Raw genomic sequence first — 15,776 nt, forward strand, 5'->3', positions numbered from 1 at the left:
AAGGAAGGAAGGAAGGAAGGAAGGAAGGAAGGAAGGAAGGAAGGAAGGAAGGAAGGAAGGAAGGGAGAGAGAAAGGAAGGAAAGAAGGAAGGCAGGAAGGAAGGAAGGAAGGACAAATACGGAGGAGGAAAATAAAAAGACGAAAATAAAAGAAGAAAAAGAATAAGAACAAGGAGAGAATAAATAGGAAATGGAAAGAACAAGAAGGGGAATAATGGTGAAAATGGAAAAGGGGGAAATGGAAAAGAAATGGAGGGGAGGAAAGCAAAGGGCAAATAACAATGAGAGGAAAAAGGAGAAAATGGGGAAATAAGAATAAAACAGTCACTATAAAATAGCTAATAACAAATTAGGGAAGAGATAGGGGTGGGGGTAGGAGGTAAGACTAGTAGGGGAAACCAAAATGGGAATGGAAGGGACAAGGAGAAGAGGGTACTTGATTTTAATTGATTTTTTAATTGATTTGATTGATTTTTAATTGAAGTGATTAATTGACTTAATTGATTTTAATGCCCAATATATGTTAGTTATAAGGTTAGTTTTGGCAAAGTATAAGGTGTGCTTTTACAATGGTTACACTATCAAAGTCTTTCTACTCTGGGAGGCGCCAAGCGACAAGTTGCCTCTGAAGTCATGAAATGAGGTACTGGTCATCGTCCGCAAGTGTACACAATGTGATAGCTATYGTATGTCACAGAAGACCCGTATAAGAAGTTTCCAGTCAGCAGTTTGGAACACGGCCAAGTAGCTTAGTTTGCCAGTCTGAATGAACTGTTCATGAACAGGATAGTTTGTGTAAATTTTCTGGCACCTGGACAAAAGTCTGACTGATAGAAAACAAGAGTCCTTTAAGAAACTAATCAAGTACTATAGCAAATAGATAATAAGGTGAGCTTCACTTTTAAGCCAAAGAGGCATTATTGACCCATGTGTAAGAATATTAAGTGTTTTACAAACTCAGGCTCTTATCATGGCAACTTTCTAGCCAACCCTTGCAAAAACACTGTGCATTTTATTAATCTCTGCAGTCTTTCAGGTATCAACTGTACAGGTCATTGCTTGGTGACAGTTTAAGACAGTTTATTAAAATAAGACTTTAGTTTTGAAAACTAAATGATAGTTTATAAAGTCAACATTAGTTTATTTGGTTTCAGGTGCTAGGGTCTGTTGCTGGGTCTCAGGTGTCCTCTCTATGTGGTCAACGGGACACCATGCATGTAGCTGTGGTTTTGAGGCAAATTCCCCCCAGCTGTGCACCCCCATTGCAATCCTGACCTCTTATACCTGCCTCCAAGGAGCAATTTTCTGGGTACTCTTTTCTAAATGGTGGCAAGTGGCGACACAGCTCTCACTTTCTGATAACATTTCAGCTCTTCAAAACCGTCCTGCMTTGTGTATTACCAGCCTCTATTCAAAGTGAAGACACCAGTGTTGGTGTCAGTTTCACTGCTCAAGCCACCCAAGTCGGCTCGTCCTCTGTTACTGAGTCCCAGCTTCTCTTTGAGGAAAGGAAGAAGGAAGGCGCCAGTCTGAACTGGGCAGGTGGGGTGCGCTCTTCTCTCACTCTGAGATGTGACCAAGGTTTAGTGCACAGGTGCTGTGGACATACCAGGAAACTCAAAGTAATGAATGAAATAGAACTTTGCAGCCATTTCCACAGAAGAGCTAACCGTCACTTCGGACTGAAGAGACAGCATGAGCCTTTTCACTATAAATAGTTTCCTCATCTTGCAAGAACTGCTCTGCAGATGATGAATAATGAGTCTTTAAGAAAAACAGTTCAAAATCCACCTTTCATTTTTTTAAACAAACAGAAAAGCAAGCAAAAATCTTCCGTTGAGTAAACTGACAATGTCTCAGAAAAATAACATTTTATTGTTCTTAGGTAATTCACTCAATTTTATTCAAGCCTTCATTTGGGCTCAACTTTAATGAAGTTCTTAAAAAAAAAAAAAAAAAAAAAAGCAAAGGCATTTTATTCTGAACATTTTTTAAGCAAGAATACTTGCACTCATCAAACACTTTTCATCACCTCTTTCTCTGAATGTTCCCAACATAAAGAAGTTAAATGTGTAACAGGAAAGACAAAAAAACACAACTGCACAAGACACAGTTTTGCTTTCACAAAGCATCYGCCATATTCTTACTTTCTTTCAAACCAGTCTTCCTCCTTTTCACTATACGGTTTTACTTTCTCTATGCCTTGTTCACTGCTTCAGTTATCAATTTGGGATCATGATTTTTACTCCCTCACTTTTACTAACATTATCCATACCAACTAATTAGTGGTATCACACAAAGTACAAATTCCTAGATATACACCCCATAAATAACCTTATCTACTCCAATACGGTTCACCTATGAAGAAAACATAAAGCATGTGAGGTCATGATGCAAAAAAGTACCACGTGGCTGGACTCTAATGAAAGCTTTTGACCAATTCTCACTGCTGCCATTGCTGCTGTTGCTGCTAATGGCTGTTAAGCACCACTAATACACAAAAGACTTAAAAAACACCGAAATCAGCTCCAGGTCTAATCCAATAAATTGTTAATGTAAGATCTTGATACCTTGTAAGGTAAGATCAAGATACCTTGAGATCAGTATTTTGTCTCCAGTTGATAGCAGATTCTTAAGGAAAATTATAATTGTTGGAGTATGTGGTTGATTCTTCCCTTGAATACTCTCCATCCCAAACTCCTGCAATCTGCAGTTATATAATACAGCCCTTAATGAAAGTTCTAATAATAGCAGCATTTTAAATTTATCTCTACCTCTAAATGCTCCTCATTTTCCTCTGAAAATATTCTTATACTCCCATCTGCATTAAAGCAGACCCATCCTATTTTCTCATATACAATGTTCTGAATACATAAYGAGAACACTGCTCATACATAATCCTAATACCTAAATCTACATAAATTCTGGCAGAGAAATGAGTCTTTCTAGTATTTATTTTTGTGTAACTAATTCAAAAAATAGAAGTGCCTAAGGAACAGCTCCACATATATTTTTTGCTTTTCCTGAAGAGAAGCCATGCGCTTTGTGCTATATTTTATGCAAAAGAGCTGTTATAGCTAACTGCTTATATATATATTTTTATGGTGCAGTGAAAAGCATTCATGGTGTGTCTGAAGGGAAGCAAATCCACACCAATGTACGAAGGTAATCAATTCATTCCACTTGTAATGAGATTTCTCTTGTCAGCTCAGTTTGATTGTTTACTTTCMTTACTGTCTTCCATGCCTTTCATGCTGCTTCTTTTTAGAAAAGAAGAAAAAAAGAAATGGCAAAGAATCAAAAGCCAAGAAACTTAACAATATTATGCTTAACCTCACCACTACCTGCTGGAAGAATGCATATTTATAGCACTATACTCCTATAGGAATAATGAGCTTTAATGGCATCCTATGAGTCAGCAAGATAATGAGTGTTCTCAGTTTGGAAACCTTGCTATTTCCACCTATCATAAGAAAACGCTGGACTCTTTCAACAGGGACAATGATCATGACCATGTTCATCAYGTTCAACAATACCTTCTCCAAGCTTAAAAATAACTGGAGGTATTTAGTTAGCAAATATTTCAAAGTTTAGCTAGGGCCAACACTGAAACTACGGCTTTCAGTATCAAACCAGAAGGAAGTATCTACAAGTCAGTATCAATCTTCTCTTATGGCCAGCAATAATCTAACTTTCCATGATAGACCTTTTTTTCCCTGCCAGAATTCTGCAGATCTCTTCCCTCAGGATTTGTTACAGAAAACTAAACTTCTAATTCAGCCAGTAGCCTAAGATTCTGCCAAAAGACTTAAGTACTCATATTAACTGTTCTGGAAAAATCATTGCTCTTTTCCTCTCATCTGCAATAACGTTCTTCAAAACTGTTGCGGTAAAATCCGAGCATTTACAACTTTCTGTGACAAGTATATAATCTCAGTGGTATTTAGTGAACCACTGGAGTTGTTTATAATTTTCATTTTAAGTTAGTTGTTCCTCAAATTAATCTAACCTGCTCGTGCACTGCAGGCACTGCCGATACACGCAGAAAACTCAGTCAGTCTTAACAAGTGTCTCCTGAGGCTCTAGAAAGGAATAGCCCAAATTCTTCAATCATATGTGGAAATTTCTCATTGATTACTTTTCCAAGCATAAGGAAGGTATGAAAAGCAGATAAATCTCCCTTCGTAGATTCTGCTTTCCAGATTCAGAAACTGCCCTTCCACATGCCCAGAAGTACGTAACATGTCCAGACCGTTCTAGCGTAGAGCTAAAAATCTGCCTAGTATCATTTGGGCACCAAAAAGACTAAAATCAGTGGTTCACTTGCATATGTGTTTAATCTTTTGCAGCAGGCCTGTCACTGTCACTGAAAATGCGTCACTGACGCTCTGATCCAGCTGAGCAGCCGAAAGCATTGGGCTYGGCGAGGGAAGCACACAGGTCTGCAGGCTGCCCAGAAAGGATTATGGCCTATGACATAACATAGGCATATTCCAGTTTACAAAGAGAAATTACATAGAATTTTCCTGAAAATTCCTCCAAAAGGGAGACTTACCATGTGAGGGACCCAAAGTTGTCTGACTCCCTACTAGTAGGGGACAAAATAATGAGAACAAGCCTCTAGGCTCTGGTAATCTGTATTTAAATTGATTTAAAACATTCTTCATAAATGAGATTTATGAGCTTGTTTTATGGTAAGAAAAAGCTTTTAACCAGAGAAAGCTGTATTGTGCTTTGCAATGTATCAATTCTAAAACATTATTTATGTTTATATTCAAATATATTTTCTTTAACCTTTACCAGGTTTTCAACCAAGAGTATCCTCCCTGAAATACTAATTGTAGCTATTTATCCAACACAGGGTCATCCCCAGTCTTCCTCTTGGGGCTGGTAAGTATAGTACTCAGATCAGCTAGTCCTCATCCTCACTCCCATTGCCCAGTGATTTTGTTTTCATTTCAGGTGGTAGTGTCTAAACTGGGTTAAAGTAACAGTAACTTACTTCATCATTGCCATAGTTAACACCTTTTCATTGCACCTTTGTTTTTTACACCATTCTGATATAAATGAATTTCCATGAAGCTCATCCTTAACTTCAGATTGTTTTTAAGGCCTAAATATTCTAAGAAGAAACAGATTCTTACTTAACTCTGCTGAGGTATTTCTGACTGAATGTAATAACGGGCACACTTGCACTGTTCTTACAATCAGATGAAATTCCAATGACGAGTGACCAATCTCAAAATCAGAGGACTTGGTCCATCTCCTTATATGATTAAACATCTCTATCTGGTGACAAGCTCTTCACAATTCCCCGTCTGGGCAATTGCTGCTCCTGGCAATAATATCCTGAGTGGGTGGCTGAGAATGGAGCTGGCAGACATAACACASATGCAAATCACTGCTACTTAGCAGCATGCACACTCATTCATCCATCCAGGGAGTCATCTTTTATCCTTCCAGAAGTAAGGCAGAAGTCATGAAGTATTTCACTTGTCAATAACTAAAAATAAAACCTATACTGTAATCATCATATATTATCATAAAATAACTGTATATATGTTCAACGTCATAAGCAAAGCTCTGCAAAAATGAAATACACTCTGCATGCCTAATTTCCCTACTTTTTTTTTTTTAAATACTGCAAATGGAGTTCTCACAATGCAAGTGACTGATGATATACACCAAATAATGCCAATAATAAAAATGATAAAATTCTGATCGTTTTTCCTTTATTCTGGTACTAGCCTATATTTCCATCTCTATTTTTGCTACTGAGATGAATGACAGAGATGACAAAAGGGAAAACTGAGTAATGCACAATATTACTAAGTGCAATATAAAATATATTTCAGTGAAATTAGCRGTCATTATTTCTGTGTTGACCACAATACAGCTGTTCTACAGCCTGTAAAGTAAAATGCCACAATATAATCAATACTTGTTCTTTGGATCTCATTTATATGAAGTCCTTTTACTTTATAATTATGTTTAGTGCAATAAGCAGGCAGTGATTTTTTAAAAAAACTTTTAGTGCATTTGTAGTATGATTTAAATAATTTTTCCATTCTTTCAGGGGAATTATTTAAATAACATTGGTATTGTTACAACTCTGATGGTGAAAGATGGTATGGGAAGCAAGTTTTTTGTAGTGGAGAGAAAAATTTTATTCAGGCTCTTCATGAAAAAGGTCAAGAAGGACTTTGGAGTCAGTCTATTCATTGAGTCATTGATAAATACACATGTAATCTAAACAGATCAGTTGAAGTAAAAGTGTATCAGCATTAATTACAATCAGAATTCACACAGTACCTTAGCTTTATCCCTCATGGAGCCTTTCCCCAGGATAGACATTTTTGCACCTGTCTCTTCCTGTAACCTCTTCAAGGAGTTTCCTCTTGGTCCAAGCAATTTCCCAACAAAGTTGAACTAGAAAGCAAGACAGACAACTGCATTAGACATAAGGCTTTTTTTTCCCCCTAAAACATAACAAAACTTTACAAAACCTGCTTAAAAGAAAAAATGTTCCCTTCCCCTTAAATAAAGGCCTCACTCATCAGGAAACAAGTTTGAAGAAGTGAGGTATCCTCTTAGAACTGAAGGCAATTAAGAGCATTCATGGTTCATATGAACCCCAGGAAATTCCTCTCTAGAGGCTCTGCAGGTGCATATTCATTAACTTCTGTTCTACTTCAACTCCACTGTCTACTTGGATCCTAGCGCTCTTGTTGTTGCTGTTGTTGTTGTTGTTGCTGTTGTCGTTGTTGCTGTTGTTGCTGTTGTACGCTAATGCTGACCCTTCTATCCGAACAGTGGTGGCCGCAGAGCTGCTGAGTATGGAATGAGGCAGGAGACGGAAGGGAAAGGCAGGGTTTGTGGCCACCAGGGTTAGGGCTTGGTGTTCCTGCTCCATGTAAGGGGGCAGGATTCCTCCTGAGCTTCACTCCAGCCTTTATACAGCTCCATATGGATTACTACATAATATGACAAAATTCACCCCACCAACACTGTAATATAGATGTGCACAACTTTAGAAATGGACAGGCTATTATGTTAGGACATTAGGACATTTTATGTGTAACACACAGTGGACCTATGTCCTGTCAAACTGAACATTAACAGATATTAAGTTGGTTAGACAGAAAGCAAAAASTGAAAAAGCGGTTCAAATTGCACTGTGGGGTGTTCTTTAGGCAAGCAAGGGAAATTCTGCATTATTATTCAAACACTGAGAGAGAGAAGCAGAGAGGAAAGACCATATTCAGTTATTTTCACCCATGCACATGGCACAGGACAGGGCTATTTAGACAGAACCCAGAAAGCTCCAGATAAAAAAAACAGCAGGTGCTAAAAGTTCCCAGCAGTTGTTCATAAGCTACTTGGATAGTTTTAATACTAGGAAACATGCTCAACATGGGACACTTAGTCAAATCCAGCCTTCTCGTCTGAAAACTGACTCACAAAACAACAAAGATGTTACGTATTGCATTTACATGGATACATGTATATATATCTGTGCACTAAGGTAGTCAATAACTGCTAAGTGAGAAATTTGTGTTACAAGCTAYAGGCAAAACTGAGAGAAAGAACACATTCTTTTCCTGAGTTAGACAGGTTTATTGGCAAAATAATATATTCTGTAAYGTTAGGGCTTTATATGGATTTTTAAGAATTGATCTTTTACCTATTGATTTTAAAATATGTGCTGTTTTGTGTATTGGCTTCAAATATCTGTTTTGCCAGCAAGTGAGCAAATCACAAAGCAATAGGCTACTATAGACATTCAAGCTATTTCCCCAGAGGATTTTGAAGAGCATTGGATTTTGACTGGCAGRCTGCTAATATTCTTAAACACTGGAGAGTTCCTGTGACGCACACCACTTATGGTTCCTGTATAAAGAGGAGATATGTCTGCATTAAAATTAGAGGACAGAAAACTACACAAACTGAGTGTCAACTATGTCAACTATGTCAACTCCAAATAGCAAAAAAGGGCATAGTCTATTAAGTAAAAACAGTTTGTTTCTTCTGTTATCAGTAGCATCGTCAATTTATCATGTTTCTGTATTTTCTAAAATCTTTTAAAGCCTATACAGCATGATGTCTTCAAAATCAGTCTGGGAATCCTCAATGTTTGCTTAGCATATTTSTAAATTAGGCTCAAGTTTAAAGAGAGCGCTCTGGTCTAGCATTCAGCAGAGTTAACTCAGTTCATGAAAGAGGTATGTGATTGTTTCAGTATTTCTTTGCTTTYACTTCAGAGCAGTTCTAGAAGGAAAAATAGGAATAAGAACATCACCAAAAGAAAGAAAAATCAAGGAATCAAAGATATGCTGTTATCAAAAAGATAGCAAGAAGGCATAGCCTATTTTGTTTTGCCCTACCTCCTATTATAAATTTAAGCTCTTAAAAAAAAAAAAGAAAAAAGAAAGTGAGAAAATACTTGTTTCCACTGTAGCTAAAAAGAAACTAAAGCACAAATGTTAGATTAGATATATATCATAAAATAAATATGTATCAAATATATTAAAAGCACTCAAATTCAAGATTAAACAACACAGCCTGGAACCCAGGCTGACTTTCAGCCCTGAGTTTTATTTACTCTTTATTCCTAACTGGGTTCACTTATTGGTTAAACCGTCAAAGAAAAAAAGATAGAGATGGCACTTCTAATAGGAGGCACTTTTCTAGGCCAGACGTACTGCCACCTGTGTTAACATATCTGATTTCAGCAAGASAAAATACCTAGAGGAAATAGTGAGTTGCAGAACTGCAGAAAAACACAGTAAGTTTTGGTGCTCTTAAGCTGCCATGTTTGCAAATTTTTCCAGCTTTATCTCCTGATTTAATAGACTTTATCAACCCTTCCCATAAATCCCAGGGCCTCTGAATCACCATGGCAACACCACTCCGTCTTGAAACTTCCAGGCCCGACTTGGCTTGGAAGAAGTCTTCAGGCAGATTGCTAAATTTCACACGGAAAAAGAAACCCAAAAATCTAACAGGAACGGCAGAGGAATGGCAAGGAGTGAGCTTTGACTTTAACCTGAAACCACACACTCGCCCTTGGACATCCTTGGGTGTAAAGCCGGACAGTGGGTGGATGCTGAGTAGAGAACGTGATGTCAACACCTGGACTGCCTCCTTTCCTCCACAAGTTACAGTGGAAAATCATTCCTGCCATGTGTATGGCACCAGCTAGAGCAAAGGCAGAGAGAGGTTAGGCTSTACCCTTCCCATGTCTCCTAGCATTAGGGAAAGCTCTCTGTGGTGAAAAAGCAGCACCCAAAGTTCGAGGGAGAATACTATGAAGAACCCATCCAGAGGTGCACTCACTTTGTCAGCTGACTACAATAAAACTATCAAAATACATTCTATGAAGATTTATGCTGAACATTTATATTTAAACACTTCATAAACTGTCTAATAATTACCTTGAAATATTGCTGCAAGGGATTGGGAGGGCCAGCATAAACTGTGTACAAAGCGGATTTTAATCACTTCCCGGGAAATAAGTGTCTGGGGGATTTTAATTCTATTGATTATGAAGCAGACATGCATTCACACTTCATCCACCTTCTCAATACTTCCTGAAAACACCCATCAGGAAGTGAGCAGTAACTTACCACTGAATAACTGAACAGCAATTAATTGGGTTTTGCTGAAAGCGCCAGGAAACCCAGGGTGCTCTGTCAGAAATTCTGCCCTTCCACTTGGTCTCCAAGCACCACAAAGCTACAGTGCTATTGGCTATCCTTAGCATCAGTCTGCCTTTATAAAACTCCCACAAGGCTGAAAACATTGGTAGAGTATTTTTCGATCAATAATTCATGCAAGATTAAACGCCTTCTGTTTACATTTGGGTAAAAACTGCACACAAGTATCAGAAAATTTCGCTTCAGCAATAATCTTAAGAAATGTGAAGCACAGCTTTATTCCTCTGCTTTTGTATTTATTCATTAAAATATGCTGGACAAGAGCCTAAGCAGAACAAATTTTAATTGTAGAAATCTTTGGTTCCAAGCACTTTGGCTGTTCTGCACCCAAACCACATAGAAACAGTGAAGGAAAATGCAAATGCTCAGCCAGCTTGACAGCACATATGGCTACCCTTGCCCACAAGCACATGTTACTGGTACAGCCATTGTAACTGCATATCAATCTCAGTTCTGAATCACCTCCAACCCGTGCATAAATTTTCTCCAAAAATTAGTAGCTCTAAGTCTCTGGGATAATGCCAGGTCACTTAGGTGAAGATAGTGGAAAAATGATGATGTACAGAAGAGAGAGTATGATCAGAAAGCTGTCGGGACTGGGGCCAGAACACTTATACTTGCAAAGTGGGATACGTGGTTATTGTTGTGTCACTAGGAGCAYTGATAGTCATTTCAGTTATACTTATGAGTGCAAGCTAGGCACTTTGCGTGTTTGTACGAATCCTTCCCATTTTATGGCAATGATTTTACACATTATTTTCTTACATTTTTTATCATCTGTGGAAGACAGATGCATAGCTTCAGGGGAAAATGATCAGGTGATGGCAAGGGTAGSACATGATGGCACATGATGGTTCATATGTCAACAGCTCTGCAATAAACTCTCTCCTTTGCAAAATAAAGCCTGACAGAGAAGTATATTTCAGTAGRTATTTTGAGTATGTACAATCAAAATCTGCCCAACCTCTTCCCCAGCTAAAATACACACAGTTTCACCAGGCTTATCCGCATCTTGATTACATTTTCCCTCCACCTCCAATAAGTAATTAATCTCTGAGGTACCCAAACCCAGCACTCCATCTTCTCAGTCAAAGTTTTTATTTGTTTGTTTTCTCAAAACTTATCTTCCAATGGAAATAAGCAAAAGTAGCATCATGCTCTTAGTCACAAAGAAATTACTCTCTTCCTCCATATCATGACAAAGAAATTACTCTCTTCCTCCATATCATGTTGCACCCATCTGTCTGCAAAGCTTTGTGTTGAAACACTGTATTCTGAAGAGGAAAATGATTGGCACTGTGCAAACTTCTTTTTGAATATATATGCTATGAATCAGTATCTAAAAACTATAGACTAGATACTACAGAGCCACTCGGAGGCACCGTAAGAACTATTTACATCAAATTTCTTACAAACTGCCTATTTTGCTGAAAAGCTTAGTGTCGTGCTCATTGCACGAACACATCCATAATCACCCACTTGCCTGTAAGATCCTCCCAAATCCCTCTGTAATAGAATCAGTTGGTCCTGAATGCACCTCGCTTTAAGCTAAGACACAGAGAAAAGAATACGAATCCTCCGATCCAACAAGGTGCTGTTGAGCTGGAACACAGTGCAGGCAATTCCCCCTCACTGCCAGCATTTATTTTGCTGGTGTGTCACGTATCGGGGCATATAAAGGCAAATTATCCAGGACATGATCACAGTGAGTTTGAGCTTTGAAACAGACATCTGAAGTAAAAAGACACAGCTCCTCTATCACATCCATACTGTATAAAGGGCAGGAGAAAGAGAGTCAATCTGGATAGTAAAAAGCCTTTTGCTAATATCACCATCTTTATATACTATCTTACTGAACAGTATTTCTTCACACTAGAAAACTAATATCAACCAACAGAAAGAAAGAAGTTGTGAAGCCCTAGATGCATTTCAGAGATTCAGTCAAACTAGATTTTTCCGTCTAAATAAAGTCTGGGCTTCGTTTTCTTTCACCTTGGAAGGTTAGCCGGCAGACTCGAGTCAGTTGTCACAAGCCTGTTCTGGCCGGGGCGCTTGTTCAGACGTGGCCTCAGCACCTGGATCCTGAACCGACAGTTTCAGTGACTGGGGCAGGCAGATGCCCCTGATGAGCCTCATCACTACATTATTTTTGCACCACTCTGACTTTGTAGTTAAACACTGAATCCTTGCCTTAACTGTAGACACTGGTTTTAACTCTCTGGATTTAACTGGATAACCTCTTCAGTGGGTTTGCACCATAGGAAGCATAGAGAAAGCTACTCGCTGTCCACGAGCACTATGAATCAAAGTACACTCCATAAAACCACACATTGATCTTCCTCCCCCTTGCTGCATACYGGGGCAAGTGTGCTGGTACAGGGTTAGGCAAATACCTCTATCATTTGATGCTATTTTTTTGTTGAAACATTAAAATACAACCCACAGTTCTTTCAAGTTAAAAGAACTCYATTTAATATTATTGAGGATTTTGACTGCACGAGGAGAGCATGCTGTAGCTATGAAGAACATAACATACAGTTGTCAGCATTCAAGCTTCAAACTAAATACAATGATTGACAGAAAATAAATATTTACATTTAGAAGAATATTGGTTTCCATACTTGATATACACCAAATACTTGATATAGACCAAATATAGACTGTACTAAAACAACCATATTTCATATCTTTTAACTTTTTTTTAATCAGAAACAAGGAACATGCCTGTCATTCAGAACTGAGTGTATGTTTCTGTGGCTCTTTCTGTTTTATATACACAGTGCTTGTAAAACTAACAAAATGTGATAGAGATATAAACCTAAATAAATAAGGAATGAGACAGACAAATGTTTTCAATGCTGTAAGATAAAGCAACACAATGCCCTGACCTGGAGGGCCAGATTCATTTCTTGTAATCCTAGAAACGGCAAAAATAGAAATAGCAATGGCTTGGGCTACATGCAATAGGGTTGTTATTCTGCAGCGTGCTCTATTTACCACTGCTATGGGCTCCTTTGTGGGAAAAGGAGCCTTTCTCTATTCAAACCTACCTATTCTCACAAAAATCTTTCCCTATTCATGAAATCAAAAAAAAAAAAAAAAAAAAAAAAAAACCCTTGTTATTTCTTCCTATCTAAATTCCATCCTATGCTAAAGAAAAGGGGAGGAGACAAAGACATTATTCACTTCTGGGCAAAAAAAACGCATTACTGATTTACAGATTGAGACCTGCTTAAATTAGTTTCTTCTGGCCCTATTCTAGGAGTACTGGTAGCTCAATCATTTTAGAATAGCCTTTATTTTATGAATATCTCACATTTTGATAGACACAGGGGACCTCCCTGGATGTAAAAGCAGTACTGGAAGATTATGAAGGCCAATTTTATTTCCCTCAACGCTTTATGAGCAGGTAAGGCTGAGCAGATTATGCGGCGTACCAGCCTGCCCTCTGCTCACAGCAGCTTTCCTCAGCACCTCTGCAGCATCAGGCATTGGCCTCCCGATGAGGGGGCTGCTTTATTTTTATTACTGCACTGCAATGTTTCCTGTCCCTGTGGAAGAGCTTAGGAAAAAATCTGGTGGGGCAGAGACCTGCAGGGCTGCATTTCAGTGTGACATGTTAGGAGGCAGGAACAGCAGGAAGAGGAGGATGAGGAGGGAGAGGAGGAAGAGGRGAGGGGCCTGGTCTCTTTTAGAGGCGCCTCTGACACCGAATGGGCAGGAGGTTTTGCTGAGAGCTGCCGAACTGGCTCGGCTGCGGCCCAGCAGCCATAGCAGAGGTGTCGAGCAGCCCTGTGAGACCCGGCCGAAAATGGGGAAAAGGGACCGAAAATGAAATACTCCAAGGGAAAATGCTCCTTGAAAGCCAGGGTCAAATTCACACCTGGTGTTATTCCATTATATCAGCAAAATTACCTCAGGAATAAATTAAGCCTGAGTAACAAAGTTAGAAGCATTAAAGCCACAGTGTGGCTAAAAGATTCAGCCAAGAGAACAACTTGGGTAACAACATTATTTTACATTGAAAAATGCTGGGAGTTCATATTTATGGGGTGCTTGAAGAAGACAGTGCAATATTTGTCTATTTACTAGCATCTAAACCTGCAGAGAAAATATATTTTTGGCATAGCTCCATGAAACAGATGGTCAGTGACTCTAGACAAACATCTTCCAGAGTACAAGTCCATACAGAGATAAAAACATTCCCTCACTTTTCATTTTTAGCAATTTGCTGTCAGAGTCTGGTAATAACTTGTGACATTTAAATAAAGGAACTTAAATAAGCCTTAACACTAAAATAAATTTTATGGTTAAAATTAATTGTTTGATGTCTGATATATTTATTTAGTTAAATTTAACAACTTTCTTAACTGAGGAAAATTTGAATTTTTTCCAACAGCAGCATTAGCACTGTGATTTATTATAATCGGCTAATCTGTCAGACACCCAAACATTTTATTTTGAATGATGCTGTTTSAAAGTCTGAAATGAAGTAAATGAAAAGAGGCCAAGAACTCAATTAGAATTTTGGATTTTTATTAAACCTGCATTTAACAAGTTTAAGGGGCTTATGACTAAGTGCTGGATATCTCAGTGGAGCCACTTACTATTATTTTAATTGCAAAGACATCCAGAAAGAATCACCGTGCAAGGCACCGTGCGTGCCCATAGGAAGCCCTGATCTTCACCCTGAAGAGCTGTCAAGTACGTTAAAAGAATCAAATGGTCTTTGTGGTGCGCATTAGCTACAATTGCTTATTTGGATGGTCAGTGATGGTAGAAATTGCCACTAAAATCACTGGACTTGCTTATGAAAGTGGAAATTAGTCAAGGTAAGTGCAGAGGATGAGGTTGTACTGACAAGAGGATTATGCAGTAGCCTGCTTTTCACCTTCCAATGGGGAGAGAGGATCCCAATATTACCATTTATCTTTGGCTTTAGCCCGTCCTCTATTTCTTTTATAACTTTAAATTAATTACCCATTTGATCCTCTTCTGCCTGCATTTCAAGAACAACATCAAGAAGAGAATAAACCACCCACATTATGTTTTTTTTATTTTTAAATAGACTTATCTCCCTCTGGCCAGGGAAGCTGGGGCAGCGAGGGAGCCTGACGGGTGTTGTGAATAACTCCGAGTTTTTCCTGGCCCCACTGAGGTGGCCAGAGATGCTAATGAACTACTCATTAGTCTGGGGCTATGACCGACCCCAACTCAGGTCTATGAAGGCAAGATGTTCCTTGGGCGTTGACCACTCTTGAAGGGAAAGCTGTTCAAGAMAGAAGAATTTTAAAAAGCTGTAGAGCACGCTGAGCTAAGGGGATTTTATTCATATCCTGAAAGGAAAGCCAGAATATTCACATTACAGTCATAACCTACAGAACCAAAAATGGGGCAAAATGGGGCAAGGGGTCCCATTGCAGAAAATCACAACATCTGCCTTCTGTCATTTATGCTGGCCAAACCTGAGATAGCCATTGTATTCTATCTAGAAATAAATAAAATGCATTAAGCAATGAAAAGTTGTTGCAACTATGTGTATCTATGACTGGTTCCTTTAAATCACGTTTCATCGAAAAAGGTATTTCTAGGAATCCTAAAAATACAGACTGAAGAGGTGCACCATTAAGMTATTTAAAAATGAACAATTAAATAAATTTATTTTGACCATATGCACAGGTAGGGAAAGAGGTAGCAATGAGACTACATTGCTTAAAAGCACAATCAACATTTGGCTAATTGGGCTTATTACACCCACAGATAAACAATTTACTGGTCACAGTAATAAACACCATCTGCTCTTTGCTAACTGGCAGCAACCTAATAACTTTTTTTCTTATTTAGAGCTTAGAATTTAAAAGTAAGATCTAAAGGACTTGTAACACAGTGGGACTGACAAATGCACTGACTTGCTTTTACTGTACTGAATATGATTTCCTATTAGGTGTAAGGTTTCTCTTTGCCAGATGATCATAGAATCATAGAATGCCGAAGGTTGGAAGGGACCTCAGAGGTCATCGAGTCCAACCCCCCTGCTCACGCAGGGTCACCTAGAGCACG

General features: G+C 38.5%; 1 protein-coding gene across 1 annotated transcript in view; it reads right to left on the minus strand.

Moving 5' to 3' along the window:
• The window catches only part of KHDRBS2 (KH RNA binding domain containing, signal transduction associated 2), a 293,914-nt gene that overhangs the window by 231,098 nt on the left and 47,040 nt on the right, over positions 1–15,776 (minus strand). Inside the window, exon 3 of the mRNA XM_026036664.1 lies at positions 6,313–6,429. Within this exon, the coding sequence (XP_025892449.1) occupies positions 6,313–6,429 (117 nt within the window). The remainder of the gene's footprint in view (positions 1–6,312; positions 6,430–15,776) is intronic.

Source organism: Nothoprocta perdicaria, unplaced genomic scaffold (assembly GCF_003342845.1).
Source record: "Nothoprocta perdicaria isolate Ctin4 unplaced genomic scaffold, notPer1 scaffold_184, whole genome shotgun sequence".
Lineage (NCBI taxonomy): Eukaryota > Metazoa > Chordata > Aves > Tinamiformes > Tinamidae > Nothoprocta > Nothoprocta perdicaria.